The following is a 27,938-nucleotide window of genomic DNA, read 5'->3' on the forward strand; positions in this document are numbered from 1 at the left end:
GAAAAGAAAAACGAAAAAGCCCAGATAAAGAAAAAAATTATATATTCTATTATTTACAAATAAAAATGTTTATGTGGGAAAAAATGAGCAAAGTCAAAATCTACACTGAGAAAATATTTGCAACTTAAATCCCAGATGAGGGCTAATTTGTCCCACACATAAAGAGCTCCTATGAAATTCATACAAAAAGACCAATAACCCGGGAGTTCCCATCGTGGCGCAGTGGTTAACGAATCCGACTAGAACCATGAGGTTGCGGGTTCGGTCCCTGCCCTTGCTCAGTGGGTTAACGATCCGGCGTTGCCGTGAGCTGTGGTGTAGGTTGCAGACGAGGCTCGGATCCCGCGTTGCTGGGGCTCTGGCGTAGGCCGGTGGCTGCAGCTCCGATTGGACCCCTAGCCTGGGAACCTCCATATGCCGCTGGAGCGGCCCAAGAAATAGCAACAACAACAACAACAACAAAAAGACAAAAAGACAAAAAAAAAAAAAAAAAAAAAAAACCAAAAAGACCAATAACCCAATAGAAACGTGGGCCAAGGATGCATACAGATAGTTCACAGAAAAGGGAACACCAAAGGCTCTTAAACATGTGAAAAGATATACAGTCTCGCTTTTTTTAAAGTGCCAATTAAACGTGCACCACATACTGTTTTGGGGAAATGCTGTTTTTTACCCATGACATTGGCAAAGATCAAAACATTTGATGACACACTTTTGGAAGAATTTGGGGAAACAGGCCCTCTCATATAATGCTGGTGGCAGTATATGTTGATGCCACCTTTGGGAAGAGCAATTTGGCAGTACGTAATCTACAAAAAGTTCATGTGCATATGTTCATTAATCTAGAAAGTCCACCACTCAGCTCTTATCTAACTGGTATGTTCCTTCATACATGTAAGAAATTTCATATATACAAGGTTTGTTTGTTATAGCAACATTGTAACGGCAAAGATTACAATGCCATTGAGAACAACCTCAAAGCCCATCAAGGGGCTGGTTAAAAGAAGTGACACAGTGAAACAATGAAATATTTGACAGGCAATAAGAAGAAAATGAGGAAGCTCCTCATGTACTGAAATGGGAGGACCATTGAGATGGATTGATTGGTAGGTACGGACAGACAGATGCAAAATCATGTGCACACGCACGTGTTATTGGTTGTATATGCGTCAGGTATCTTTGGAAGAGCACACAAGGAGCTGGTAACATTAATTGGCTTTGAGAATGGAAACTGGAGTGCTTCATTTTACTGTTTGAATTTTGAAGCGTTTGAACATGTTATCTATTTTAAAAATTAAATAAAACTACATTAAATTGTTAAGTTGAATAGGTTTTTAGAGCCACAGAAAATAGCATGGGTCCTAATGCATTGGTCCAAAGAAGAAAAAAAGAAATATCTTAGCAAAAGCATGGTAACCAGGACCTATTATCTCTCAAAGCCCCCATTTATTGGGCAGTCTGAATTATGTACTCCCCACACTAACCATGCAGCAGAGCACAAGCCACGGCCAGAATCTCCCCAGTGGCTGACATCAGGCCTGGAGCCGCCCTTATCTTCCTCTCCTTGCCTGCAGAGAGGAATGAAGAAGCTACCACAGCACATACTCAGATCACCAATGAATGAAAATAAAACTCAGTGAAACAAAGTATTGGGGTCACGGGAGTCAGTGACTACTGATTCTTATGTCACTTCCCCTTTAGAGCACAGCCTCTTGAGTTCTCACTCTTGGCTCCACTCCGGTGACTGGAGGTGTGACAGCCATCCAGACATGGTTAGGAGAAGGAAACATAGATGAAGCCCAGCAGAAGATGTAGTTCATCTTTATAGATATCTCTTTTTTTAAGCTAAAAGCAATAAATCTGTCCTTGTTTAACTGGCAGATGGATTGTTCTTTGGCTTTAGGCAAACTTATCAAAGGAAAGTGAGACCATATGGTCTGGATGGGAAAAAATAGAGCAACTATCAAGATCTGGATCTAATTGCTTAGCTAATAGCTTAGCAGTCAGCCATGAATAATGGCTAAGTCAGGATGAAAGTGTCTTCCTACAAGGCCCTACTCCCCTTTCTTAAGAATTTTGCCTGTCATGATACCTTTACTACAAATCTAAGAGGTGGTCATTACCATGACATTCATTTGACAAATGAGGCAACTGAAACAGAGAGAGTTCACTAATTTGTCCAAAGTTACCCAAGGAGTAAACAGTAGAACTAGGATTGAGCCCAGGTTACTTGGTTCCATAGGCAACACTCTCATCAAAACACAGGACATTCTACGTCAGAGTAATTTTACCTATAATTTGATCTAAGCATAATTTTTTTTCTTAGAACTAGCCCCTTTTTTTTTTTTTTAATCTTTTTTTATTTTATTTTCCCACTGTAAAGCAAGGGGATCAAGAACTAGCTCCTTCTGAAACTCATAGGTCAGAGTGTATGTGAATGTCTCTTTTGCTTCCTTTGGGTTTCTATGGGAGACTTCTCCAGGGTACACATGTCCAGAGGAGGGATGGCTAGGATCACAAGACATGCCCCTTTTGACATGATTAGCTGTGGCCGAATTATATTCCAAATCACTGTAGCACTTTTTGTTGCAGCTTGTGAGGTTTGGTTCACTGTTTATTGAGCACTATTTTACACACCATAAAATTACCCATTTAAGGTGTACAATTCAACAGTTTCTAGTGTGTTTGCAGAATTGTGCAACCATCACCACAATATAATTTTAGATTCATGTGACAGTGTTGTTCCTTATCGATATGCTTAAGCCTTCTGGGAAGCCGTTTATGTGTTCTGTCCAATGTATCCATGGAAATCCCCTGGGAGAAGCTAGTTTGGAGAGATTTCCTGGTTTGAAACCTGTTGTTTGAGTAGGTAGCTGGAAGGAACATTCCCAATTAGATTATGAAACTGCTTAAATGCAGGTTCTTTCTGCTTGCTTAAAAAAAAAAAAAAAAAAAAAAAAAAAAAAAAAAGCATTCCTATTTATTCACCTCAGAGTAAAATGACTCAGAATTGACTCTATCTGAAGAGAAAAGGAGGCACATGTTATACCAAATAAAGGAGCTCTTTTCCCCTAGAATAATTCTTGTTCATGCCAGAAAGGGAGGGAGGCGTTGAGTGAGGGGAGGTGTTGGAGTAAACAGTTGTGGAAGTCAGGGCATTGGCAAAGGGGGAGGGAGAGCTGCCATCTTTTATTTTTCCTCACAGGTTCACTTGGTCAGGTTTTGATCAAATAATTTTATGTTCTAAGTGAATTCATTAATGGCACTTTCAAGTATTATTTACTCCAAATTGCACTTAATGTGTAATTGACAATGTGGGTTGCCAAATATGACTCTGAATACACTTTATGTAAGAAAAGTGTTCTCATCCAGCCACTACATGTTCAAAATCTAACACATTTTTTTCCTACTTGGAATCTCACAAGAAACATGTTTCATGGATAACGAGGTTGATTCTCTTGTGTTAATTCATTCCTTTCCATCATTGTTGTAAAGACATCAATTTTCAGATCCCATGGCTTCATCAGGTGCTTGACAGTTTTCTGAACTTCCTTCCTTACTCTTCAGACCTTCCCACAAGTAGAGAGAGCACAGTCACATTCCATGACAGTCTATCAGGGGACATAAGACCAGGCAATGCAAGACTGTGACAAGGAGGAAATGCACAAATGGGGCTGATGCCTGGGGCAAACATGCTAAATCTCACCTTACCAGCAATAGGGTTGTAGCAATGGCTTCTCACAAGCCCTTGGCCAGCCCCACCCTAGTCATGGGTCAAGAGACTTTATCTAAAGTCAGAAACAACATGACACACAATGAAGTGTAACATGGTTTCTTACCTGCACTGGGCCAGTTCTCCTGAACCAGATGTTCATACGAGCCACCCTACATCCCTGGCAGAGTGGGTCCTGGCTCAGATCTCCCGACAGTGAGTTTGGGAAAACCACTTTGACCTCTTTCTGCAGGGTTCTCTGCTGAACAGGGAGATGGCTTGGCAAAATCTCATGTGGATTTAATATTTACTATTTGGAGATGAAGCAATGGGGCATTTCTAAGTTTGGAACCCTGCCCACAACCAGCAACCAGGAATGAGCCACAGGGGATGACAAGACCCAAGAAAATTGCTTTGGTAACTAGTTCTGTTGATCCTTATTCAAGGAGGCCTGAGGCCCTTACAGGAAGTTTTGTGTCCACTCCAAGGCTCGACTGAGGCTTTAGGATCTGCAAAAGTGAAGGACATGAAACTCAAGTGGAAAACAGCCCTGACTTGCAGTAGAAAGGATTAAGCCCAGCAAGCAACCTTGAATTAAGGGTGGAAATCCAGTTAGTCAGGACAGGAAGGAGCAAAGCAGATGGTGCTTCTTTAACTACCCCTTTGCCCACCCCAAAGGGGAGTAGTCTAACCAACATGAATCTAACCAATATAGTCTAACCAGCTAGCTAGAGAAGCAAAATGATCTGGCAATTCCTGAGCCCCAGAAGACGACTGAGTGAAATGGGTTACCCTGCTCATATGCAGATGTATATGAAGTGTACCTCATCTGAACATCAGGAGCAACAAAACACAGTTGAAGGCATTGTACCTGGGTCATTCCTGGAACTGGCTTCAGAGCTAGTCTCCTAGACTCCCCTTTCTTGCTCTTCTAGTCTATGGCCCAACTTCCCTATCTTGTTGCAGTCAGAGGGCTCTGCTCTGGAATCCTCCCTGCCCCCAGTCCCCCCCACACCCATACCTACCATTAACAGCTCATATGTCTACTTATCATGGGCTTACCTCAATGTCCAGTGCCTGGATGGGAACTGTACTGCATGGAAACAAGGCCCAGCATCTTGTTCTCTCTTTGCTTAAATTTTTCCTTACCAGTTGCAAGGGTTCCAAGAACAGGGTTGTGGGTAATTATATTTGCCCTTCCCCAATCCCATGTCTCAGCATAAATGTGTGTAGGCAACAACAGTTCTAGTAGGATAGAACTGGTATGGTAACAATGCATGAGGAACTGAGCACCTCACATGTATTATTTCACTTAATCCTCAAAATAACCCTACCAGGGAGGCGCTATTATCTTCATTTTGGGATGAGAACATGGAGATCCAGAAAGATTATGTGTCCTGCTTCAGATCACAATTTACAGAGGATATAGGTGGGATTCAAACCCAGGAAATCTGACTCTATAGCATTGTGGGGCAGGAGGAGGTGATGGGAGGAGACCACCTGGATGCAGGTGGAGAGAATTTAAAAGTAATAATAAAACCAACTAGAAATCAAATGGTGTTTTATTATCACCATGTATCAGCAATCAGTATACTTCACTTGGGTAACCACTCCCATCATCTTATTACGCTAGATGCTCCAATGTCTGTGCTTGAGACAGAGACAGCAAAGGTACAACACCAAGGAAAGCTGAGCTGGATAGCAGAGCAAAAAGATGGAAAGAACCAGTATTTTTAAAAAGGTATAGGGGTGGAGTTCCCATTGTGGCTCACCAGGTTAGGAACCTGACTTGGTGTCTTTGAAGATGCAGGTTTGATCCCTGGACTCGTTCAGTGGGTAAAGGATCCCACGTTGCACAAGCTCTACAGATGCAGCTCCACCTGCTGCAGCTGTGGTGTAGGCCTGCAGCTACAGCTCTGATTCAACCCCTAGCCCAGGAGCCTCCATATGCCGCAGGTATGGGTGTAAAAAGAAAAGAAAGTGGTGGAGTTCCCGTGGTGGCTCAGTGGTTAATGAATCCGACTAGGAACCATGAGGTTGCGGGTTCGATCCCTGCCCTTGCTCAGTGGGTTAAGGATCCGGCATTGCCGTGAGCTGTGGTGTAGGCTGCAGACATGGCTCGAATCCTGCGTTACTGTGGCTCTGGCGTAGGCCAGCGGCTACAGCTCCGATTAGACCCCTGGCCTGGGAACCTCCATATGCCACGGGAGCAGCCCTAGAAAAAGCAAAAAAAAAAAAAAAAAAAAAAAAAAAAAAAGAAAGAAAGTGGTGAAATATATATACAAGTTACCATCTTAACCATACAATTCAGTGCCATTGAGTGCATTCACAGTGTTGCACAACCAGAGCTGCTCTCTATTTCCAGAAGCTTTTCAACATCCCAAATAGAAACTTTGTACCTATGAAACATGACTCCCTATTCTTCCCTCCCCCCAGGCCCTGGTCACCTCTCTTCTTTCTGTCTCTATAAATTTGCCTATTCTAGGTAGCTCAGATAAGTGGAACCAGTTTTGTCCTTTTGTGTCTGTTTTTTCTCACTTAGCATAATATTTTCAAGGATCATCCATGTTATAGCAAGTATTGGAATTTTATTTCTTTTTAAGGTGGAACAATATTACATGTATACGTGCACACACACTCACATGACTAAGGCCACACCTCTAACTCATTTCATCCTAAATTTAGCTATTTTGATAATCCCTTATTACAACAGTTAATTTATTTTCTTTCCTTCTTCTTTTCTTTCTTTCTTTTTTTTTTTAAGGCCACACTCACGGCATATGGAGGTTCCCAGGCTAAGGGTCAAATTGGAGACACAGCTGCTGGCCTACACACACCACAGCCACAGCAATGTCAGACCCAAGCCGCATCTGTGATCTACACCACAGCTCATGGCAACACCGGATCCTTAACCCACTGAGCGAGGCCAGGGATTGAACCTGCAACCTCATGATTCCTAGTCAGATTCATTTCCACTGCACAATGACAGGAATTCCACAACTGTTAATTTCAACAGAGATCGTTATATGTTACTTAACATTTTTCCTCATCATAAAATATATATATTTAACTCCAAATCAAGTGAGACATTGTACCTTGTGTGGATGAATACAGATTGATGCCTCTTTTCAAAACACTTTCCACGTTCTTCACTGGAGTGAGAGATAATCAAGTTTAGTCAAAGGTAAAGAATAAAAACTTTTTTTAATTAAAAAAATTTTTTTTGTCTTTGACTTTTCAGGGCCATACCCGCAGCATATGGAAGTTCTCAGGCCAGGGGTCTAATCGGAGCTACAGCTGCCGGCCTACACCACAGCCACAGCAATGCCAGATCTGAGCCACATCTACGACCTACACCACAGCTCATGGCAACACGGATCCTTAACCCACTGAGCGAGGCCAGGGATTGAACCTGAAACCTCATGGTTCCTAGTTGGATTCATTTCTGCTGTGCCACAACAGGAACTCCCCTAAAAACATTTATTTTTAAAACATCACGCAGCATCAACTGCTCCAGCTTTGGCAGGCAGAAATGGTGGGTGGTAATGTTTTATTTGTATATGAAATTGTAGATATAGGAAGCACTATGACAAAAAAAATGAATGCTTATCATTAGAACTGAAAGAAAAAGTGCATAGTAAGCTACGACAGCAGAGAACTTTAAGTCAGCATGCAATGAGAAAAATTTGGTCTTTGATTGAGTATTAGCAGAGAGGAAGGTTTGACTTACTTGCAGGATTATGAAAATGTTGGCTCATGGCTGTGAAGAGGCAGATTGCAGAAAGATGGAAGCAAACCCCAGTGTGTTACTGGGGGATACGGAGAAGTGGGGATAAGGAGAAAGACAAATATGGCAGAGTGTCTTCATTCAAGAGTCCCTAAAAAAGGGCATTAAAAATACCTGAGTAAGCATGTATTGCAATATTTTTCTGTGACTAGAAAGCTCTAAATGGGGAGCATTAGAAATCATTTATCCCTGGAGTTCCCATCATGGCTCAGCAGTAACGAACATGACTAGCATCCATGAGGACGTGGGTTCGATCCCTGGCCTCAGTGGGTTAAGAATCTGGTATTACCATGAACTGTGGTGTAGGTCACAGACGCAGCTTGGATCTGGCATTGCTGTGGCTGTCAACCTCTAGCCTGTCAACCTCCATATGCAGCGGGTGTGGCCCTAAAAAAAAAAAAAGAAATCAATTATTCTGTAAATATACAGGATATCCCTTCTTTATTAGCAGATACAGGCAGCCTCTTGCATTGATTATATGTCACATTATAAAATTCTCTATGTTTCTGCTTATTCCCTTTTCCGGTTTCCAGTTGTTCAGATTGTGGGAGAGGAGTAAGGCCTTTCCAGATCCATCAATTCAATCCTTTCTTTTCACAGACAGGAGAGTAAGCAGCTTGCTCAGGGTCACACTCACCCTGAGTGACAGAGACTGGACTAGAACCAGGTCTCCTGATCCGCCATTGGATGGTTTTCTCATTACATCACAATGTGATTCACATTCTGCCCTGTCCCTGGTCTGTGCTTGATGATTCTCCTCAATCTCAGCTGGGGCAGAAGGGCTGGGAAAGAAAGGAGTGGGTGAGTCTGGTTTGGGGCTTCTGGCTTGTTAAGTGTGAGACACTAGGGAGGAGGCCATAAAACACATCTGCTTCTATCCCACGTCCAAGAATAACCTACAATCCCCCCCCATGACCTCAAACACACACACACACACACACACACACACATACACACACGTACGTATGTCAGAGTAGTTAGGCTACACTGATCATCTGAGAAATACTTCCATGATAAGAGCATTGTGAATGAGATGAATTTTTAATGGTTGCCATAGAAGAGGTTACCGGTTTTAAAGAACATCTGGCCAGGGACACATACACCTTTTCAGAAGGCCCTGGTCACAGATGAAGACTGACATGGAGAGTTTCCAGCTATAGGGGTCATCTCAACCCCAGGCATGGAGTCCTAATCACAAGATTGTTAAATGGGCCACCAATCAGTGGTGGGAACTGCCTCCAACTTTGCAAATTCCAGCTGAAAGGAAAACGCATTGGATTGGATTATTTTAAAGAGGCCCACCATTCTCACATCTATTTTTCATTTCACATTTATCAGTTCTCACCATTCCAAATGAACTAATCTGGCTATCCCTATTTCTGGACGACAATACTGGGAAGGCTTTCCTGCAACATTCGTGAGAGGTGCCGCAACAGGGAGAGCTGTCAGATTTCTCAAGGCCATTGTTTTGCCAACGTGTCTTTTGAGAACAAAATCAAAGTGTTATGGTATTTTTTTAAATGTCTATCATATAAGTTCTTGTTCAAGTTCAATACAAGAAAAGTGAATTTAAAATATCCTTTGTTGAACTAGGAAAGCTGTGAGAGGAATCAGAGGTTTTGCAACTCTGACAATTGCAAGTTTAGAGAAACATCAAAAGTACCTCAATTCTATAGAGTGTCCTGCAAAAATCTATTTTTCTTGGGCTCTACAGTTTTCCCCTAAGAGCAAGGTTCTCTTCCATTTAAACTTTTCCTAGAAATTTGCTTTCTCAAGTGAAGAGAAACCATTTGCTTTACAAAACAAGGGCACACCATGTGTTATATGTCCCATCTCAGGCAATCAATTGTCTTTGTACCAGATTTCTGGTCTCTTTCCATATAGCCTGTTGTATCTGATACACAGACTCCTGAAAAATCCTTTCCACTTGTGTAGGAAAGCCACGACTTTCTTCCTCCAGGGCGTTGATGGTTCGCAGAGCAAAGGGGGTCTTTTCTCGGGGCAGGGGGTTGTTCAGGGGCCGCATGGGGATGACAGAGTTGTATTTGTGCTGTCTGTTCACGGAGTTCATGAGAGATGTATAGAACTGGAACTTACACCAGGTGTCTCTTAGAAAGTTTTCAGTCAATAGCAAGATTGTCCAGGCAGAGCCATTGACAGCATCGTCTAAATTCTGTAAATGCTGTCTGCCACACGGCATCTCAGCAAAGATTATTCCAGGTTTGATCCCGAAGTCATTTTGCAGCAGATTCTGGACTCTGAGGGCTTCATCTGTGTCATCTTCTGCGTGTAGTATCACAAATTTGAGGAACACCTCTTCTTCTGCTTCCTCTTCAGGCATCTCTTCCACTCCGTCAGCTCCCTCCTGCTCTCCTGTTGGCATCTCTGCTGAACTGCTACATGCAACATCTTCGCCACCATGCAGGGGGATTTCCTCAGATATCGTGCAATCTGTCTCGTGAGGTTTTTGACTTGTATCCACACCGTGGCTTTTACTCCAAGAGAGAGAAAGAAGGCAGGGATCTGTCTTAGACTTCCCGATACCCATTATAAATATCCAAGTCAGAAAGGAAAGCTTTATTTATTTCTCAGCATTTCTTTTCATCCTAAAAGGAGAAATAACAAAGCAGAAGACTACTGTAAATTTCATCAAAACAATTAAAATGGAAAATCTCATTCAACCTGCAAACCTCAAAAAGATTATAATATATAGCTTTCTAAGAAGAAAATGTCAAAGAGATCATTGGAGATGAAGTCACTTGTCTTGTTTGAGTTCCACAAGGGCTACCACAGGTAGGCAGGGGTAGGTTAAACACAGGGGTCCGGTTTAATATAAAAGGAGATGTTTGGAAACTTTAAATGGTATTATATTGGCATTATAAACTCCAGTTAAATTACTTTGGTGTGTTAGCGAAAAGGGACCGTATCACTCTACTCATATGGAGTTTAAATTCAACTTCTCCATAACCAAATTACTGTGTAAACTAGAAACAGGAAAACTAAAAGAAACAAAATATTCATATTAACTTCAAAACATATTTTTGTTTCAAATGCAAATACAAAACAGAATACAAATACCCTAAAGACAGCTAATAGGCAGCTCTGCTGACTCAGAATAAAAAGATCTGAAATGTTAAATGAAATGTTGCTCAGGATTCACCGGTTCAGAGCTTTTTCTCTTTTTTTTTCTTTTCTTTTTTTTTGGTCTAGGGTCAGGGATTGTTGTACTGGGGCTGGTGCAGAAACTAATAAACTTTTGCAAAAAGTAAGGAATATCTTTTTCCAGCTAATCCTGGGAATAATTAAGAAAACATATTTCTGCACCCAGGTAAAAAAAGTAACATCTTGGTTTGGAAGTGTAATCTGGAAACAAAGCCTTGTGATTTCCAGGGAAATCAATAATGATCATAGTCTGTATCATTCTTTTATTTTAAAAGGCCTAAACTCAGAGTAGAAGAATTAGATCAGCTGTGAAAGAGAGATACTCCATGTGAATCTAATGCTGCAGTATTGTTAATACCCAAATAAGCAGTTTCAAGGGGGTACTTTCATCAAAAGACAGAAAATTCAGAATAGATAAGTATAAAATACATGTTGTCAAATATGGGCCCATAGGCTATATTCCAAAGGATTTTTATATATTGTTCATGAGCAAAGATCAGAGATCAAGAAGAAATTAGAATCTTATTCATAATGACATAAGTACCAGCTACATATGCCAAAATAATTCAAGTTTAGATGAAACCGTTCATCAAATGGTGAAAAACTGTTATGGGAAGAAAAAATAAGGAAAAACGTATACAGAATTTCTTTCTAATGTAAATAAGGAGTGAAAGGGTTTGCTACTGCCACTGAATAGTGAAGAAATCACTGGCTACTGGCTGTCATTGATTCTGCCTGTTCTTCAGGTTCTGATCCACACTATATTGTGCCAGCCACCAAGTGGTGGTCTAAGGCATGACAACCCTCCAAGGCTACATACATACATCCCAAAAAATAAACCCAAATGAATTCGGACTCTCTTCGCTAGTTAAGATTAACTGCTCACTTTAATACTGCATCAATGAAAAAAGTTTTACTATGTCAAGTTGCAGAGAGAAGCTTCCCCTGCATTAAAAAAAAAAAGACTGTTAAACCATTCAGAGAAATGTGTCTGTTAAAGTAACAACTGCTAGAGAGGGTGTGGAGAAAAAGGAACCCTCCTACACTGTTGGTAGGAATGTAAATTGATAGAACCACTATGGAACACAGTATGGAGGTTCCTCAGGAAACTAAATATAAAACTAGCATATGATCCAGCAATCCCACCCCTGGGCATATATCTGGACAGAACTACAATTCAAAAAGATACATGCACCTGTATGTTCAGAGCAGCACTACTCATAAGAGTCAAGACAAGGAAACAACTAAATGTCCATCAACAGATGAATAGATTAGAAGATATGGTACATACATGTAATAGAATACTCCTTAGCCATAAAAAAAGAACAAAATAATGCCATTTGTGGCAACATGGATGCAACTAGGGATTCTCATACTAAGTGAAGTAAATCAGGAGTTCCCATTGTGGCCTAGTGGTAATGAAGCAGACTAGTATCCATGAGTACGTGGGTTCAATCCCTGGTCTCGCTCAGCGAGTTAAGGATCTGGCATTGTCGCAAGCTGCAGCATAGGTCACAGATGTGGCTCACATCTGGCATTGCTGTGTGGCTGTGACATAGGCTGGTGGCTGCAGCTCTCATTTTACCCTTAGCCTGGGAAATTCCATGTGCCATAGGTGTGGCCCTTAAAAAAAAAGAAAGAAAGAAATTTGCTAAGCGAAGTAAGTTGGAAAGAGAAAGACAAATACCATATTATATTGCTTATATATGGAATATAAAATATGGCACAAAATAACCTGTCCACAAAACAGAGACATAAAATCATGTAAAAAGATAAAAAGAAAAAAAAAAAACAGCAACATATCACAGGCATAGTGAACAGACTTGTAGTTGCCAAGGGGGTTGAGGGAGGGAGTGGGATGACTGGGAGTTTGGGGTTGGTAGATGCAAACTACTACATTTAAAATAGATAAGCAATGAGGTCCTACTGTACAGCACAGGGAACTATATCCAATCTCTTGGAAGAACATGATGGAAGATAATATGAGAAAATAATGTGTACATATATGTGTGTGTGTGTGGTGTGTATAACTGGGTCACTTTGCTGTACAACAGAAATTGGCACAACATTGTAAATCAACTATATTTTAATTTTAAAAAGGTTAAAAAATATAAAATGATTTTCACTTATTCACTGAGATAGATTTGTTAAACCAACTTGACCTCATTATATTAACAACTAGCTGCTGCAGGTAAATGCAAGTAGCTTATTTTTCTGAAATGGTTAGCAAAAAAGAGCAAAATGCTCTAGAAATCTATGATGTGGCAATCTATGAAGTCCCAGTTTCCAAGCACTCCTACCCACTCCCACCTTAAGCTGACCAGCAAGAAGAAAGTCGGTGACAATGTCTGAGAACTTCACCATAACCTCCTAACTTGGAGGTGGAGGAGAAAAGATATCGCCAAGGGGAAAAGACGTGGGAAGTTTGGTGCTGGAGATGGCCCTTTCCTACCCTTTATGAGATTCAGAGATGGGAAAGCAGTCAGGATTCATCTGGACAGTTCTCCAGGCTGGAAGGAAGGGGGAGAACCTGCCTGTGCTCACCCTGAGCTAATTGGCACCATCAACCAAGGGGCTTCACTAGGACAGAAGGGAGCAGGCTGGCTAGCAGGATCCTGAAAAGCCCTCCAAAGTCCTCCTCCCCTGTCAGGGATAGTCAGTATCAGGTTTTACTTCCTTCCCCTTAGTCAAGTGTGGGGAGAGTGAAGGTGGCTCCTAGGGAGAGGCACATGGGATCATGGTTCACAGGAACAAAACTGTGTGCTTGTGTGTGTGTATTTTTTATTTACTTTTTCTTGGCCATGCCTCTGGCATGTGGAATTCCCCAGGCTAGGGACTGAACTTGCACCAGAGCAGTGACCCAAGCCACTGCAGTGACAATGCCAGATCTTTAACCTATCATGCCACAGGAGAACTCCTTTATTTACCTTTTAAGAAAAGGTTAACTTTGAAAATATTTATGTGGAAAAGTCTCACTCCCACCCTTGTCTTCTCCATCTATCCTGTTACCTCCATGGCTCCTGAGACGACCGCTTTTATTAGTTTCTCCTATATCCTTCCAATATTTCTTCATGAATATATATTTATCTCTTTCCTTTTTAAAAAAAGTATCATATAGGAGTTCCCATCGTGGCTCGGCGGAAACGAATTTGACTAGCATCCATGAGGACACAGATTTGATCCCTAGCCTTGCTCATCGGGTTAAGAATCTGGCATTCCTGTGAGCTGTGGTGTAGGTCGAGATGTCACTCTGATCCCACATTGCTGTGGCTGTGGTGTAGGCTGATGGCTACAGCTCTTATTCAGTCCCTAGCCTGGGAGCCTCCATATGCCACAGGTACAGCCCCAAAAAGACCAAAAAAAAAAAAAGTGTCTCGTATATACATATATATCATATATAAGTATGTATATACATACATGTGTATTTCCAAACAGCAGTAAATAACTTGCTTTTCTCCTCAGTAATATAACCTCAGAGCATTTCACATCAGCACACATCAGAACTTCTTCACTATTATTTATGACACAATCTCCCAGCATGTGAAGGTAACATAATCATTCCCTGTTCTTGAATATGACCTGTTTCTAGTCTACTACTATTATGAACAATATTGCAGTGAATAACCCTGTACAAATGTCATTTCATTTATGTGCAAGGTCATCTGTAGAATAATTTTCCCAAATGAGATTTCTATTTCAAAGGACAAATGCATTTGCAATGGTGACAGATTTGGCCAAACTGCTGTCCTCTCTAAGATTGAACCCTTTTTTTTTTTTTTTTGGCTTTTTGCTTTTACCTTGACAGAATGAAACCCCCACCTTTAACCTTTGCCTCCAGAAAAGGCCTAAGACCAAAACTACCAATTACTATGGCCCACAGCTCAACTGAACTAACGACATCCCTTTACAGCAAACAGAAATGTGGAAAAATACAACACACCGGAATGGAGCCTTTAAACTGAAGCTCTGAAGGGAAGACCAACAGGTCCAAGATAAGAGGGAAAGAGAGTCAAGAATGCATTCAGTTTATATCGAAGCAAAAGAAAGTGCCAGTGGAATCCCTTACATTCAATGGGAGTAAGATGAAAAGAACAGCATGGAAAAAACGCATAGTTGGCAAGTATACAAAAATTTTACAGGACATCAGAAAGAACACAAAGAAAGGTCACAGCAAGCAAAAGACAAATAAAAAACTCCATTTTCATTAAGGCTGGACTCAGACTGCCTGAATGTAAATCCCGGCCCTATGATAACAAAATGGTGCGATTTTGTACAAGTTACTCTATGTAATCTTTATGCTTTGATTTCATCATGTGTAAATGATAGTACTTACAGAACCTACTTTTAAGGTTTCTATGAAGGTCAAATGGCTTAAAGGAATGCTCCATAAATGCTAGCAGCTAGTACTGTTATTAAATACACAACAATGAAGCTAAAGACAACCTTACACCGTTTTACATGAGTAAAAAAACAAGAAGACAGCACTAAACTGTGTGCATACAGGTGGGTGGGTGGATGTGCCACTGGACACCTGCAGAAGTTCCCTTAGACGTTTCATTATTTTCAGTAAAAGAGGAAGCAAAACCCCTTCCTAAGGACTGCCCCAAACCTCAATCTCAATTTGAGACACGAATGACACACGGTGGAGCCTGTTGGGGTGAAATTACCGTGTCCGTGAGGTTATTCTTCTTCCCCAGCCCTACCCAATATTGGACTAGCGCCTGTGTGATCCCTTGCCCCGGCAGACTAGAAGAAATGGACAACTTTCAGAGTCAGGGCAGCACCCTCTGGGTCCCAGCCCAGGTCAGTCTGTCTTCCTGCAGAAATTTCCTGGGCGGCTCCTCGGGTGTTACTGCCATGAGCCCTTTCACGCCTGACTCTAACGAAAAACTGGAACAGCAACGTGAATTTCTTTTTCATGCTAACTTTATTTTCTTCACCCAGACTTCTGTGAGAGTCAAATATATGTGTCAGCTTGGCGAGGCTATGGTGACTAGTTGTTTGGTCAAACATGAGTCTAGACATTGCACTGAGGGTCTTTTTTAGATAATATTGACATTGAAAGCAATAGACGTTAACTGTAAAAATACGGAATCACTCTGCTGTATACCTGAAACTAACATAGTATTGTAAATTGACTACATCCCAATTTTTTAAAAATAAATAAAGCAGGAGACTTTCGGCGTTCCAGTTGTGGCTCAGTGGAAATGAACCGGAGTAGTATCCAAGAGGATGTGGGTTCAATCCCTGGCCTCGCTTAGTTGGTTAGGGATCTGGTATTGCTGTGATCTGCGGTGTAGGTTGCAGATGTGGCTCGGATCCTGCATTGCTCCGGCTGTGGGGTAGGCCAGCAGCTGTAGCTCCAATTCAACCTCTGGTCTGGGAACTTCCATATGCCATGGTTGAGGCCCTAAAAAGAAAAAAAAAAAAGGCAGGAAACTTCCAGTAAGGCAGGTCACTCTCCATCGTGTAGGTAGAACTTAAGAACGATAAATGAAGGCCTTAAAAACGATAGTGAAGTCCCCCAAAGACAAAGGAATTCTACCTTGGGACAGCAATATAGATATTCCACCTGGGTTTCCAGCCTTCCAAATGAAGACTGCAAAGTCAAGTCTTGACTATGTTTCCTGCAGATCTGGGACCCGCCAGCCCAGTCAATCGCATGAAGCCAATTCCTTAAAATGAACCTCCTTCCCGCCCTCTCTCTTTATAAAACTTATTGGTGTTGTTTCTCTGAAAAACCCAAACACAACTCTCCTTAAAAGTTTGTTGCCTAGAATTAAGAGTCACTGTTCATATTTTTAAAACACGCTGACCCTTTGTGGAGAAGCTCCCAAATAGTAGTAAGTAAACTAATGATCAGTTATAATTTGATAATAAAATACATACACATAAACAATTTTTAACCTGTCCGTGTGTTTTATCACATATAAAAAGTATGTGTTTAAATCACTCCCTCTGAAATTTAACACATTTAGCAAACATTAGGCATCTAGAACTTGGAATCCCTTGGCCCTGGAAAGCCTTTCAGTTGTCTTTCCTATTTGAATAGCACCATCTTGTGGCAAATACATACAGAAGTAATAGTTTCTTTGCTTAAGTCAATTAGCAAATAAAGGGCCATCATTATTAATAAATAAGTGTTGAAAACTTACTCTGCACCAAGACCTGCTGGGTTTTAGGGATGTAGGATAAGTAGATGACTAGGACGCACTGCACTGGTGCTCCGTTTGGGATAACAGGCGCTACGAAAGCCCTCGGGATGGACACCTGCAGCGGGGAGCACTGACATTAGTAAGGCGGAGAGGGGGATGGTTTCCAGGCAGTAGGAGCAGCATGTGCAAAAAACACTGAAGCACCAGAGAGCACAGTGTATCAGGATCATTTTGTACTAGGTGTTGAGTTGGCTCATGTCCACATATGTGAGGGTGGGAAGGGAGAGGGTAAAGTGAGAGGTAAGGATGGAGAGGTAAACAGGATTAGAGAGAGGAAAGGCCGCAGTATATTCGGTTTAGGACTTTGAACTTGATTGTGTTGGCAGACAGAGAGTCCCTGGTAGGTATTAACTAGGGGAGAGTGGTTTTAGACAGGTTAGGCCCCAGACTGGGAGAACAATCACGTGAGAGGCTATTGCGACAACAACCTAGGTAAGGAAGCAGAGCCCTGAACTAAGGAAATGAGAGTGGAGATGAAGATATGCAGGACGTGCCAGTGTTGGTGCGGGGGGGAGGGTGATGGAGAAGGAAGAATCAGGTATGGTTCCCAAGTCCATGCCTTGTGTGACTGGGTGGGTTACATTCACTGAGACAAGTGGGTGAGGGTTGGGTTGTTTGACCAATTAATTCAATTTGTAACATAGGGCACTTAGGGTCACAGTGACTTGGGGGAGGTAGGTACTGTCCAGTAGGTACTTAGACATGTAGGTCCAAGGCTCAGGAGAGCATCTTAATGTGGGATAAAAGTTTGATATCAGCCCAAATCTGCTGAGACCTGAGAACTGAGAACAGGGGGAAAGAAAAGAGAAGAGAGCCAAAGGCAGAATCAGTCCCTAAGGTGCACCTGGAGGAGGAGAGCCCGGAGAGGAGAGGGAGCCGTGGTCCTGGAGCAGCAGGAGAATCAGGTACAGGATGGTATCTGGAAGCCAAGGGAGGAGAGTGCTTCAAGCAGTGCTTAGTGTCCACAGCACTGAGCCCTGGAGGTTCACCAGAACAGGTACAGGAGAAGGGTGAGAGTCACCAGCCAGGCTGCAGTGTGCTCACGTCTAAGGGAAGTGAGGGGAAAGCTTAGCTAAGAAGGAAAGGAGAAGCTAATAGCTACAAAGGAACATGACGTCAGGAGAGGAATTTGTTACGAGAAGAGAAACCTGGAATGCTTAGAAATGGAGGGGATTTGCTAGTAAAGAGAAAGAAGATGAAAAGTATAGGTGGGAGCTTCTTAGAGACGAGCTATTTCCCTCCTTGGTCATTGGGTAGCTCTGTCTCTCTCCTACTCTTTCTTTTCCAAGGAAAGAAGAGAGGCCACCTAACTCCCAAGGATGCTTAGGTCCCAGGATAACGTCTGTAATGAATACTGCAGATGAGGGGGTGACCTGCAAAACTTTCGGTTTCGCCTTCTTGGGAGAAGGTGAGCGCGCTTTGGTTTTTATGAGGGACAGTTACATTATTTTGAGAGAGTGTGTACTGTTACTGTTACTCCTTTATTCTCTTCTTCTCAAAGAAGACATATGGATGGGCAATAGGCACATGAAAAGATGCTCAACATCACTAATTATTAAAGAAGTGCCAATCAAAACTACAATGAGGCATCACCTCATACCACTGAGAAGGGCCATCATCAAAAAGTGTACAAATAATAAATGCTGGAAGGAGTGTGGAGAAAAGGAAACCCTTCTACACTGTTGGTGCGAATGTAAATTGGTGCAGTCACTATGGAGAAGAGTATGGCGGTTCCTTTAAAAACTAAAAATAGAGTTAACTAATGAACCAGCAATCCCACTCCTGGGCATCTATCCAGGGAAAACTCTAATTCAAAAAGATACAGGCACCCATGTTCATAGCAGCACTATTCACAATAGCCAAGACATGGAAACAACCAAAATGCCCATCAACAGATGAATGGATAAAGATGTTCTACACACACACACACACACACACACACACACACACACATACGCACATGAGTATTGTGCAGCCATAAAATAGAATGAAATAGTGCCATGAACGGACCTAGAGATTATCTTACTAAATGAAGTTAAGTCATACAGAGAAAGACAAGTACCATATGACATCACTTACATATGAAATCTGGAAAAAATGATACAAATGAATTTATTTACAAAACAGAAACAGACTCATAGACATAGAAAACAAACATACCAAAAAGAAAAGGAGTAATGAAAGACAAATTAGGAGTTTGGGATTAACGCATATACACTACTATGCATAAAGTAAACAAGGACCTACTGTATAGCCCAGGGAACTAAATTCAGTATCTTGTAATAACCTATAACAGAAAAGAATCTGAAAAATAACATATATACATACAGTTATACATATAATTACATATACATATATATATTTATATATGTATAAGTGAACCAATGTGCTATACACCTGAAACTAACACAACCCTATAATTCAACTATATCTCAATTTTAAAAAAAGAATTGTTATTGTTATCCTTGTCTGGAAGTTTAGGTTTGGAAAGAAGGGAAGATACGGTGTTAAGTAACCAAAGGAGTGCTCTGCAGCAGATACTGCAGATTTGCTCATCCAAACTTGACTGCAACTTCTTTTAGTGTACCTTCCTGTACTTCCTGTACCACATGTCTTAAAAGCTCTATTTCCTAGACTCTCTTGAAGTTAGGGTTCTTGGTATAATTTCTATTCTGTCAATCAGATGGACTCACATGTCTTAGTTAAATACGAAGGGAAGCAGGGCATGAGGCAACTGCTTTGTCGGTTAAGACTCTAGCAGAGTTAGTGTGATGCATGAGCTGGCAGCTTGCTGATTAGACATGCATCATGGTTGTGGCAAAAGCTCCAACTTCACCAGACCAATTCTGCTCGGTGGTGCTATGAGGTGTTCCTAGAAACTCAACCTAGAGTCTAGCTCCCCAACTTACTGAGTGATACTGTACATCCTGCAATATCCTCTAACACATTCCTTTCTGCTTAAACCAGCTAGAGTAGATTCTGTTCTCTGCAACTAAACTGTGATGGATACAAATCCAAATCCCGGACAGGGCACTACAGCAGAAGTCAGCAGCAAAACGTGGCCTGCCACCTGTTTTTGTAAGTAAGGTTTTCTTGGAAGACAGCCAGGCCCATTCATCTGTGTATTGTCTGTGCTAATTTCATACGACTGAGGCAGAGCTGAGTAGTGCCAACAGGAACCACACAGCCCCTAAAGCCCACGATATTTACTGCCAGGATGCAAGGGAAAAGACCTATGCTAGGCAGAGGGGGAACATGCTGACTTTTCTTTCAGACATCTTCACACTGGAAATATTTCAAAATCCCAACTAAGGTGATCATTGCGTTCAGGAATAGGATGGGTAGAATTTGAATCCACCTGATTGTTACTGAAATAACATTATTGAGAATGACTTGTCATTTCTTATTTTCTTCTTTTGGAGGTTGCACAGAATCCATAAGGATGACAAAGGTCCAGTATAAATAAAAGGATTAATTATCAATATTATCCACTGATTCTTACTTACAGCCAAAGTAAACCAGTGCCTTTATTTTCCATTTGAGGTACCAAATGGGACCTGTAGGAGTCAAGCACTCTATATCTTCCTTTATGGCACAAATCACACTACAATCACTCACATGTTTGATTACCTGCTTCGTTTCTCATCTGTCCTATTAGATGGTAAACGCTACCAGAATAAAAGCAAATCTGTCTTGCTTATCACTGTATCTCCAGAGTCTTGCTCATAGCCAGCATTCAACAAGGCCTTCTGGGAGTTCCCATCATGGCTCAGCAGAAATGAATCTGACCAGCATCCATGAGGAGGCAGGTTCAATCCCTGGCCTCGCTCAGTGGGTTAAGGATCCAGCATTGCTGTGAGCTGTGGTGTAAGTCACAGACATGGCTCAGATCTGGTGTTGCTGCAGCTGTGGTGTAGGCCGGCAGCTACAGCTCTGCTTGGACCCTAGCCTGGGAACCTCCATATGCTGCAGGTGCAGCCCTAAAAAGATAAAAACAAAACAAACAAAAAACAAAAACAAAAACAAAACAAGACCTTCCGAACAAATGACCAAGTAAGACAATTCCAAATATAAGACTAACACAGTTCTTTAGGTTGAGAGATAGATGAATAGAGAGTTCTTTACTCTCTCTGTTATGTGAATTATTGACTCAATCAGAATAGAGACCAACCTACCCAAACATATATTTTTTTTGGCTGGGCATGCGTTGGCTTGATGTGGGATCTCATTCCCTGACCAGGGATTGAACCCAGGCTGCAAACTATGTGACCATCAGGGAAATCTCCTCCAAATATATCTTGTTGAATGTTTCAGTGAGCAATCACGTGACATTTTTAAAAACTGTGGGAATATAAATACGGTACTTCATCTCAAGCTACAGCTCAAGGATCATATTTGGCAGAACACATTTCCTTTTATCTCCAGGTGAAGTACTCCTCCTCTGGACACCCTAACAACCTATTCATATCTCTGACAATGTCTATCACACAGCACTTTGAACTTGTCTTCCTTGCTTGCCTGGGAGGTAATGTCTACCTCATTTTCTCAGACTTCTCCACCAAGGTAAATGGCCCCATCGTCTGCCCAGTCACGACAGCCAGAAACCTCAGGCATACACTGACATTGTCCCCTTCCACTCCCACCCTCTCACGTCCAAGCTGTCACCAAGTCCTGTCTAGATAAGCCGAAAACACATCTCAAAATGTTCCACTTCCCTCCCCACTGCATTTTCACTCAAGATCAACATCTCTCCCCTCATCTACTACACTGCTGCTTCCTAACTGGTCTCCTATGGCCACTCTTGGTCAGTCTAATCTAATCTCCACTCAGCAGCCAGAACAATCTTTTTAAGCACAAACATCTGGTCCAATGGCTCCCATTTACAAACATGCAATGGCTTCCTACTGCTCTTAGAATCAAAATTTCTTTTCCTTTTTTTCTTTTTGTCTTTTGTCCTTTTAGAGCCGCACCCATGGCACATGGAGGTTCCCAGGCTAGGGGTCTAATCAGAGCTGTTGCTGCCGGCCTATACCACAGCCACAGCAATGCCAGATCCGAGCCGCATCTGTGACCTACACCACAGCTCATGGCAACACTGGACCCTTAATCCACTGAAAGGATTGAACCCGCAGCCTCGTGGTTCCTAGTCAGATTCGTTTCTGCTGCGCCACAACAGGAACTCTTAGAATCAAAATTTCTTAATATGGAGAGTTCCTGTTGTGCCTCAGTGAGTTACGAACTGACTATATCCATGAGGATGTGGGTTCAATCCCTGGCCTCACTCAGTAGGCTAAGGATCTAGGGTTGCTACGAGCTGTGGTGTAGGTCTCAGATGTGGCTCGTATCCCATGTTGCTGTGCCTAGGCCGGCAGCTGCAGCTCTTATTCGACCCCTACCCTGGGATCTTCCATATGCCATTGGTGCAGCTCTAAAAAGCAAAAGAAAAGAAAAGAAAAAATTTCTAAATGTGGCAAAGGATGCCCTGCATGATCTGGCTCCTTCAGCTCCAACTCATCTCACACTTCTCTCCCCTTTGCTCCCCCAGTTCCCTACATGTGGGTCTTTTTTTTTTTTTTTCCAGTTTTTCAAATTTGCTCAGCTTTCTCCTGTCACAGGATATGGAAATGTTTTAATGCAATTCTGAAGTATAAGTTATATGACTATATTTTCCTAGAGAAAATGTACATAATATCATAGGCTAGCCAACATTCTATTGGAGGAAGACAATCAAAATGTTTAAAAAGTGGGGTAATGGCAACATAAACAATGTGATGTTATTTGTGTGATTGAATCCTATTAAATCATTAAAATGTTTATGAATGTTATGGGTTATTTTAATAACCTGTGAAAATACTTCCATAATAATAAGTAAAAAACAGTAGACTATAAAATAGCATATACAGTATGACCTCAGCTTTGTAAAAACAAACTACAGTGAAGAAAATAGATCGGAAAGAAGTACACAAAAAAGCTGGTTTTCTGTGTGTGGTAGATGTGTGAATGTACACATATCTATAGCAATATCCCCTTTTTCTACACTGATAATGCAATCTGAAAATTAAAATTTTTAGTAAATAGGTTGTTCTGTAGGTTTTGTATTTTTATTTTATTTATTTATTTTGTCTTTTTAGGGCCGCACCTGCGGCATATGGAAGTTCCCAGGCTAGGGGTCGAATCGGAGCTGCAGCTGTTGCCCTACACCATAGCCACAGCAATGCAGGATCCAAGCCATGTCTGTGATCTACAGCATAGCTCATGGCAATGCTGGATCCTTAACCCACTGAGCGAACCCATGTCCTCATGCATACTAGTCAGGTTTGTTACCACTGAGCCACGAGGGGAACTCCTGGTTTTGTATTTTTAAATAGAGGTCATGTTAACTTGATGCCCAGAAAGTATATTCCTTATGTGTTATATCTGCATATTCTGAATGGGTTTAGTTCACCTCCAGGTTTAACTCTGCGCAATCTCCTGTTTTCTTTAATCTAATGTGAATTTTCCACTAACTCTAAACCAAACAGGGGCCTTCAATATTTCTACTGAATTACATGCACTAGAGGACAGAATATTCACCTCTATAGCACCTAAAACAGGTCCTTAAGCAAGTAAATGTTTAATTACTTTTTTTTTTTTTTTTTTTTTTTTTTTTGTCTTTTTGCCATTTCTAGGGCTGCTCCCGCGGCACATGGAGGTTCCCAGGCCAGGGGTCTAATCAGAGCTGCAGCTGCCGGCCCACACCAGAGCCACAGCAATGAGGGATCTGAGCCACATCTGCCACCTACACCACAGCTCATGGCAACACCGGATCCTTAACCCACTGAGCAAGGCCAGGGATTGAACACGCAACCTCATCGTTCCTAGCTGGATTCGTTAACCACTGAGCCACGACGGGAACTCTTAATTACTTCTTAAAAAATTGCTTCTATCAGGTAGAAAACCAAAAATACACAAGCTGATCCCCCCTTGGACACTTGCTTTTTCTCCTGTGGAGCCTGTCTTCTCTCTCAGCTGCTAGGAAGCTCCAGGCAGGTGAGTTCTCTCTAATCAACACACAGAAGCTTGGGGGAGGAGTTATGATCTTGGCTTCCCTTTAACCCTCCCACTCTTACTTTGTTCCATATTCCAAATCCCTTTAAATTTTATTTAATCTTCTATTATACATATTTACTCAAGCATCTGAAATCCTAATTCTGAAATGAGAAAACATTTTTTCTGTCCTTTTAAAAAAGATGACGTGGTACGTATGCTACTGATAACATCACAGAACTGGTTCTTTGGGATTGAAGTGAGAAATAAACATTATAAATTAAATTGTCTTTTATTTCCCAACAGCTGTTGGTGAAGATGAAAATATTGTTTTTCATTTCCATGACCACATATTTTTTAAAAAGAACTGAATTTTGCTATTAAATCTTGATATTATGATACTGGCTTAGTCACTACACAATTTAAAAATGTGTAATATTTTCTGAAAAAGCCCCTTCATTTTTCTTCTTCCCATTAAATCTACCTGTTACTGGAACCATTCAACAAGGCTACAAATCAGACTATGACTTCCCTTGGAAGCAAAGGAAATGAGACAAACTATTGCCTATTCTTTCCAGTAAATGGAGTATTTTCCTTTCATTTTCTATATTTAAAAAAATGAGAACTGGCCTTACAGGGCAAATCTTCTCCAAACCAGGGAGAATGTCTTATAAAAACACAGACTGTAAAGGCAAGCTGCCCAGGTTATCAGAATTAGGCTCAAGAGAAAAATGGTTGTGCATTTTTAATATCAAGAGAGCCCTAGCAACCAGTGATGATTTAAAGATGCCACCAGCTTCATTGAATATTACAGAAGAGTGTTCAGTACCTAAGAGCAACCACCCCAGAGGGTCAGTGACAAAAGGATGTTAGCAGGACTATGGCAGTAACCCCTGAGACCCCATTTGAACAGGGAAGTGGGGAAAGTGAAGGCACACACCCTGTGATGGTCTAGCAGAGGCCCCCTGCAGGCAAAGAGAACAGAAGTAAAGTCAGAGCCACTCCACTGGAGTGAGCAAGGTGGGAAGCAGGAGATGAGACTGGAGAAGCAGTCAGGGGTTAGATCACACAGAGCTTTGTGCCATCACAAGAATCTGGGGGCTTGGGGGAGTTCCCATTGTGGCACAGCAGGTTACAAACCCAACTACTATCCATGAGGATGTGGGTTGGATCCCTGGCCTCACTCAGTGAGTTAAGGATACGGCATTACTATGGGTTGTGGTGTGGGTCACAATGTGGCTTGGATCCCACATTGTTGTGGCTGTGGCCAGGAGCTGCAGCTCTGATTCCGCCCCTAGCCTGAGGAACTTCCATATTCCGTGGGTGTGGCCTTAAAAAGACCAAAAAAAAAAAAAAAAAAAAAAAAGAATTTGGTTTTTGGTTTTTATGATTCTGATGAGAAGCCACCAGAAGGTTCTGAAGGGAAGTGAAAGTTCTGATTATATATCAAAAAAAAAAAAAAAAAAAAAAAAAAACAACCAAAAAAAAAACCCACAACACTACTGTTGGGAAAAACACTGTAGAGGAGCAAGAGTAGAAGCGAGAATACCAAAGCAGAGATTTCACAGTTGTTCAGGTAAAAAAGAACTGTGATTTGTGTTAGAGAGGGTGCAATATGTGGTTGGATTTGAGATCTTTTCAAGGCAGAATCCACAGAATTTTCTGGATGCTTGGATGTGGGATCTGAGCTAAAAAGAAGAGATAACCACCCTCCCTAGTTTCAGCCTCATTGAATGGCAGTAAGATTTCCTGTGATAAGGAAGGTAATTGAGGGGGAAACAAGAGGACTAAGTGGGTGTATATAAGTAATTCTGTTTGGACATCCTAAATTTAAATGTACATGAGACTTCCAAGTGGCGATGTTGAGTGAATAGATCTAGATATATGCATCTAGATCTTGGGAGGGAAGTAAGGCCAGAGAGAAAAGTTGGAAGCCATCACCTTATAGACGTTATTTACAGTCATGAAATAATGGCTTGGGATAGAAATTGCTTTGGGAGAAAGTGTTGCTAGAAAGAATATGGCCAAGAACCGAGCCCTGGGGCAGTCTAACCTTTAGTGGTTAAGAAAAAGAGGAGAAGTCTGGACACACAGAAAGGCTGACCAGGGAGGTGCAAGAAAATGTAGAAGGGGGTGATCAGGAAGCCAAGTGAAGAATAAATATCAAGGAGGAGGTGCACAGACCCTGGATTTAGTAAGTGACATGGGGGTGATGGAGACAAAAAGCCTGTGATGAAAGGGTGGAGGAGGAAAGAGGAATGGAAATAGAAGCTTGCGGGCAAGTCTTTCATAGAGTTGTTTGTTAATAAAAAGGACCAAAGAAATGGGTGGGACCTAGAAGGAGATGTTTTGGCTAGGGAGGAATATTTAAAGACAAGAGATTTATCAGCAGATATTTGTTAAATGCACAAATTTTAAAATATCACAAAGAGCAAATGACTCAACAGGTGAGATGCAAAAGAGTCAACAGTATAAATATGACTTAAAATTCAAGTTCCATACAGCTGGACATCTGAGTAACATACACTTTACTTCAGAAGGAGTATGGCATTATTCTTTATCTGCTCATCCACTTGCTATTTTCAATGAGCTAGAAAATGAAGTGGCTTAACTCCACTTAGAACCAACGCACTATTTAAGATCTTAAAATGTATCGTATTTTTAAAGACTCAAAAAAAAAAAAAAAGTTTACCTCCATGAAAAACTGTAGCGGTCCAAATTAACATACTGAAAACGAGCTCACAACTGCCAGCCCGAATTATTTTTATCCAAATGAGCTTTTGGACAAGATCCTAAATAAGCAAACCAAAACCTTCAGCATTGACTCTAGTGTGCCTGGTGAAGGCTCCCAGAGAACCTCTAAGCCATTTGAGACGTTGGGCTCTTTGCTTAGGGTTCTGAGGTGTGTTTTTTTTAACCGGTTTTCTACTCAAAATGAAACTTACGTGAAAGGCAGAGAGTTGCGTGGATTTTCCCTTCAGAGCAAGGCAGCTCTGCCCAAAGGGCGGCTTGGTTCCCACCGGACCCCGCGAACCTGCTGCACCCCTGCTCCGGGTCCCCAGCCCACCCACCCGGGCGCCTGCTACTTGCCAGGGAGGCGGGCAGCGCGGCAGCCCCGCGCGGGGGCGGTCCGTCTTCCTCGGCAGCCGAGCGCTGAGCCACTTCCCCTCGGTTTGGAGAAGGAAAGGCGGCCGGTCCGCAGCGTCGCAGATTCCGCCCCACGCCCACTGCCCCGAGCCGCGCAAGCCTGGAGGCGCGGAAGTCAGGGGACCGCCGAGACAAGTCCCCTCCCCTCGGGGACGCGCTGCCACTTAACCCTTGCAGGCCGGCCCCGCCTGAGACAGTCCGGAGTTGACCCGGCTGGAAGTCTCTGCGCAGCGGGAGGAGCGGGCCCCCGAAGGCAGAGAAGGGGAGCTCGCGCAGGGGAACTCTCGCTGCTGTTTTTTTGTTTTGCTTTGTTTTCTTTGAACACTACCGTGAGGCCCAACTTCGAGGCCGGGAGGGAAAGGAACTCCACTAAGTCTGTTTTTTAGAGATCCTCGTGCTGAGTCGAAAGCAGCAGCGACTGCCTCCTCGCCCGCCCACCAAGTGCGCCCAACACTGAGCCTGCAGGAAAGCCCCTGGGAGGCTCCCAAAAAAGCTGCTGGACTCTAAGGGAAGGAAATAGCAGGTCTCATCCAAACAAACCCTTCCTTTCCGAGGTACAGCGACTCTCCAGGCCTCCAAGTTGGCCCCTTGGCTTTTCCTTTCTCTTTGGGGTTCTCTCATTACTGCTGCAGTCAACCATAAGGCTGCAGCCCAACAGCACCCCCTCCCCCCAAAAGCCACCTTGAGAAAGATCCCTTTCTCAGATTCTTTTTCCCATTTCTGAAACGGACTGGAATTCCATTGACTATTTAGGAAGAACAAAAAAGCAATCTAAGCATTTTAGGAAGAACGAAATAGCACTCAAAGAAGCATAAAAAACCTGATAAAGCCAGACGTGTAATCCCACTATATCGATCTTAGGCTCCCAATCCTAGTCATTCCCCTAAAA

The 27,938-nt window shown here is 42.2% G+C and overlaps 1 protein-coding gene across 4 annotated transcripts; it reads right to left on the reverse strand.

The window, feature by feature from the left end:
- On the reverse strand, window positions 7,910-27,938 carry TICAM2 (toll like receptor adaptor molecule 2). Of its 4 annotated transcripts, XM_021079209.1 has the most exons (3): window positions 26,993-27,121; window positions 16,817-16,931; window positions 7,910-10,105 (listed from the first exon to the last, which is right to left on the reverse strand). In XM_021079209.1, the coding sequence occupies exon 3, from the start codon at window positions 10,045-10,047 to the stop codon at window positions 9,334-9,336; it is 714 nt and encodes a 237-aa protein (XP_020934868.1). In that variant the 5' UTR covers window positions 10,048-10,105; window positions 16,817-16,931; window positions 26,993-27,121; the 3' UTR covers window positions 7,910-9,333.

The sequence above is a fragment of the Sus scrofa genome, chromosome 2 (assembly GCF_000003025.6).
Source record: "Sus scrofa isolate TJ Tabasco breed Duroc chromosome 2, Sscrofa11.1, whole genome shotgun sequence".
Lineage (NCBI taxonomy): Eukaryota > Metazoa > Chordata > Mammalia > Artiodactyla > Suidae > Sus > Sus scrofa.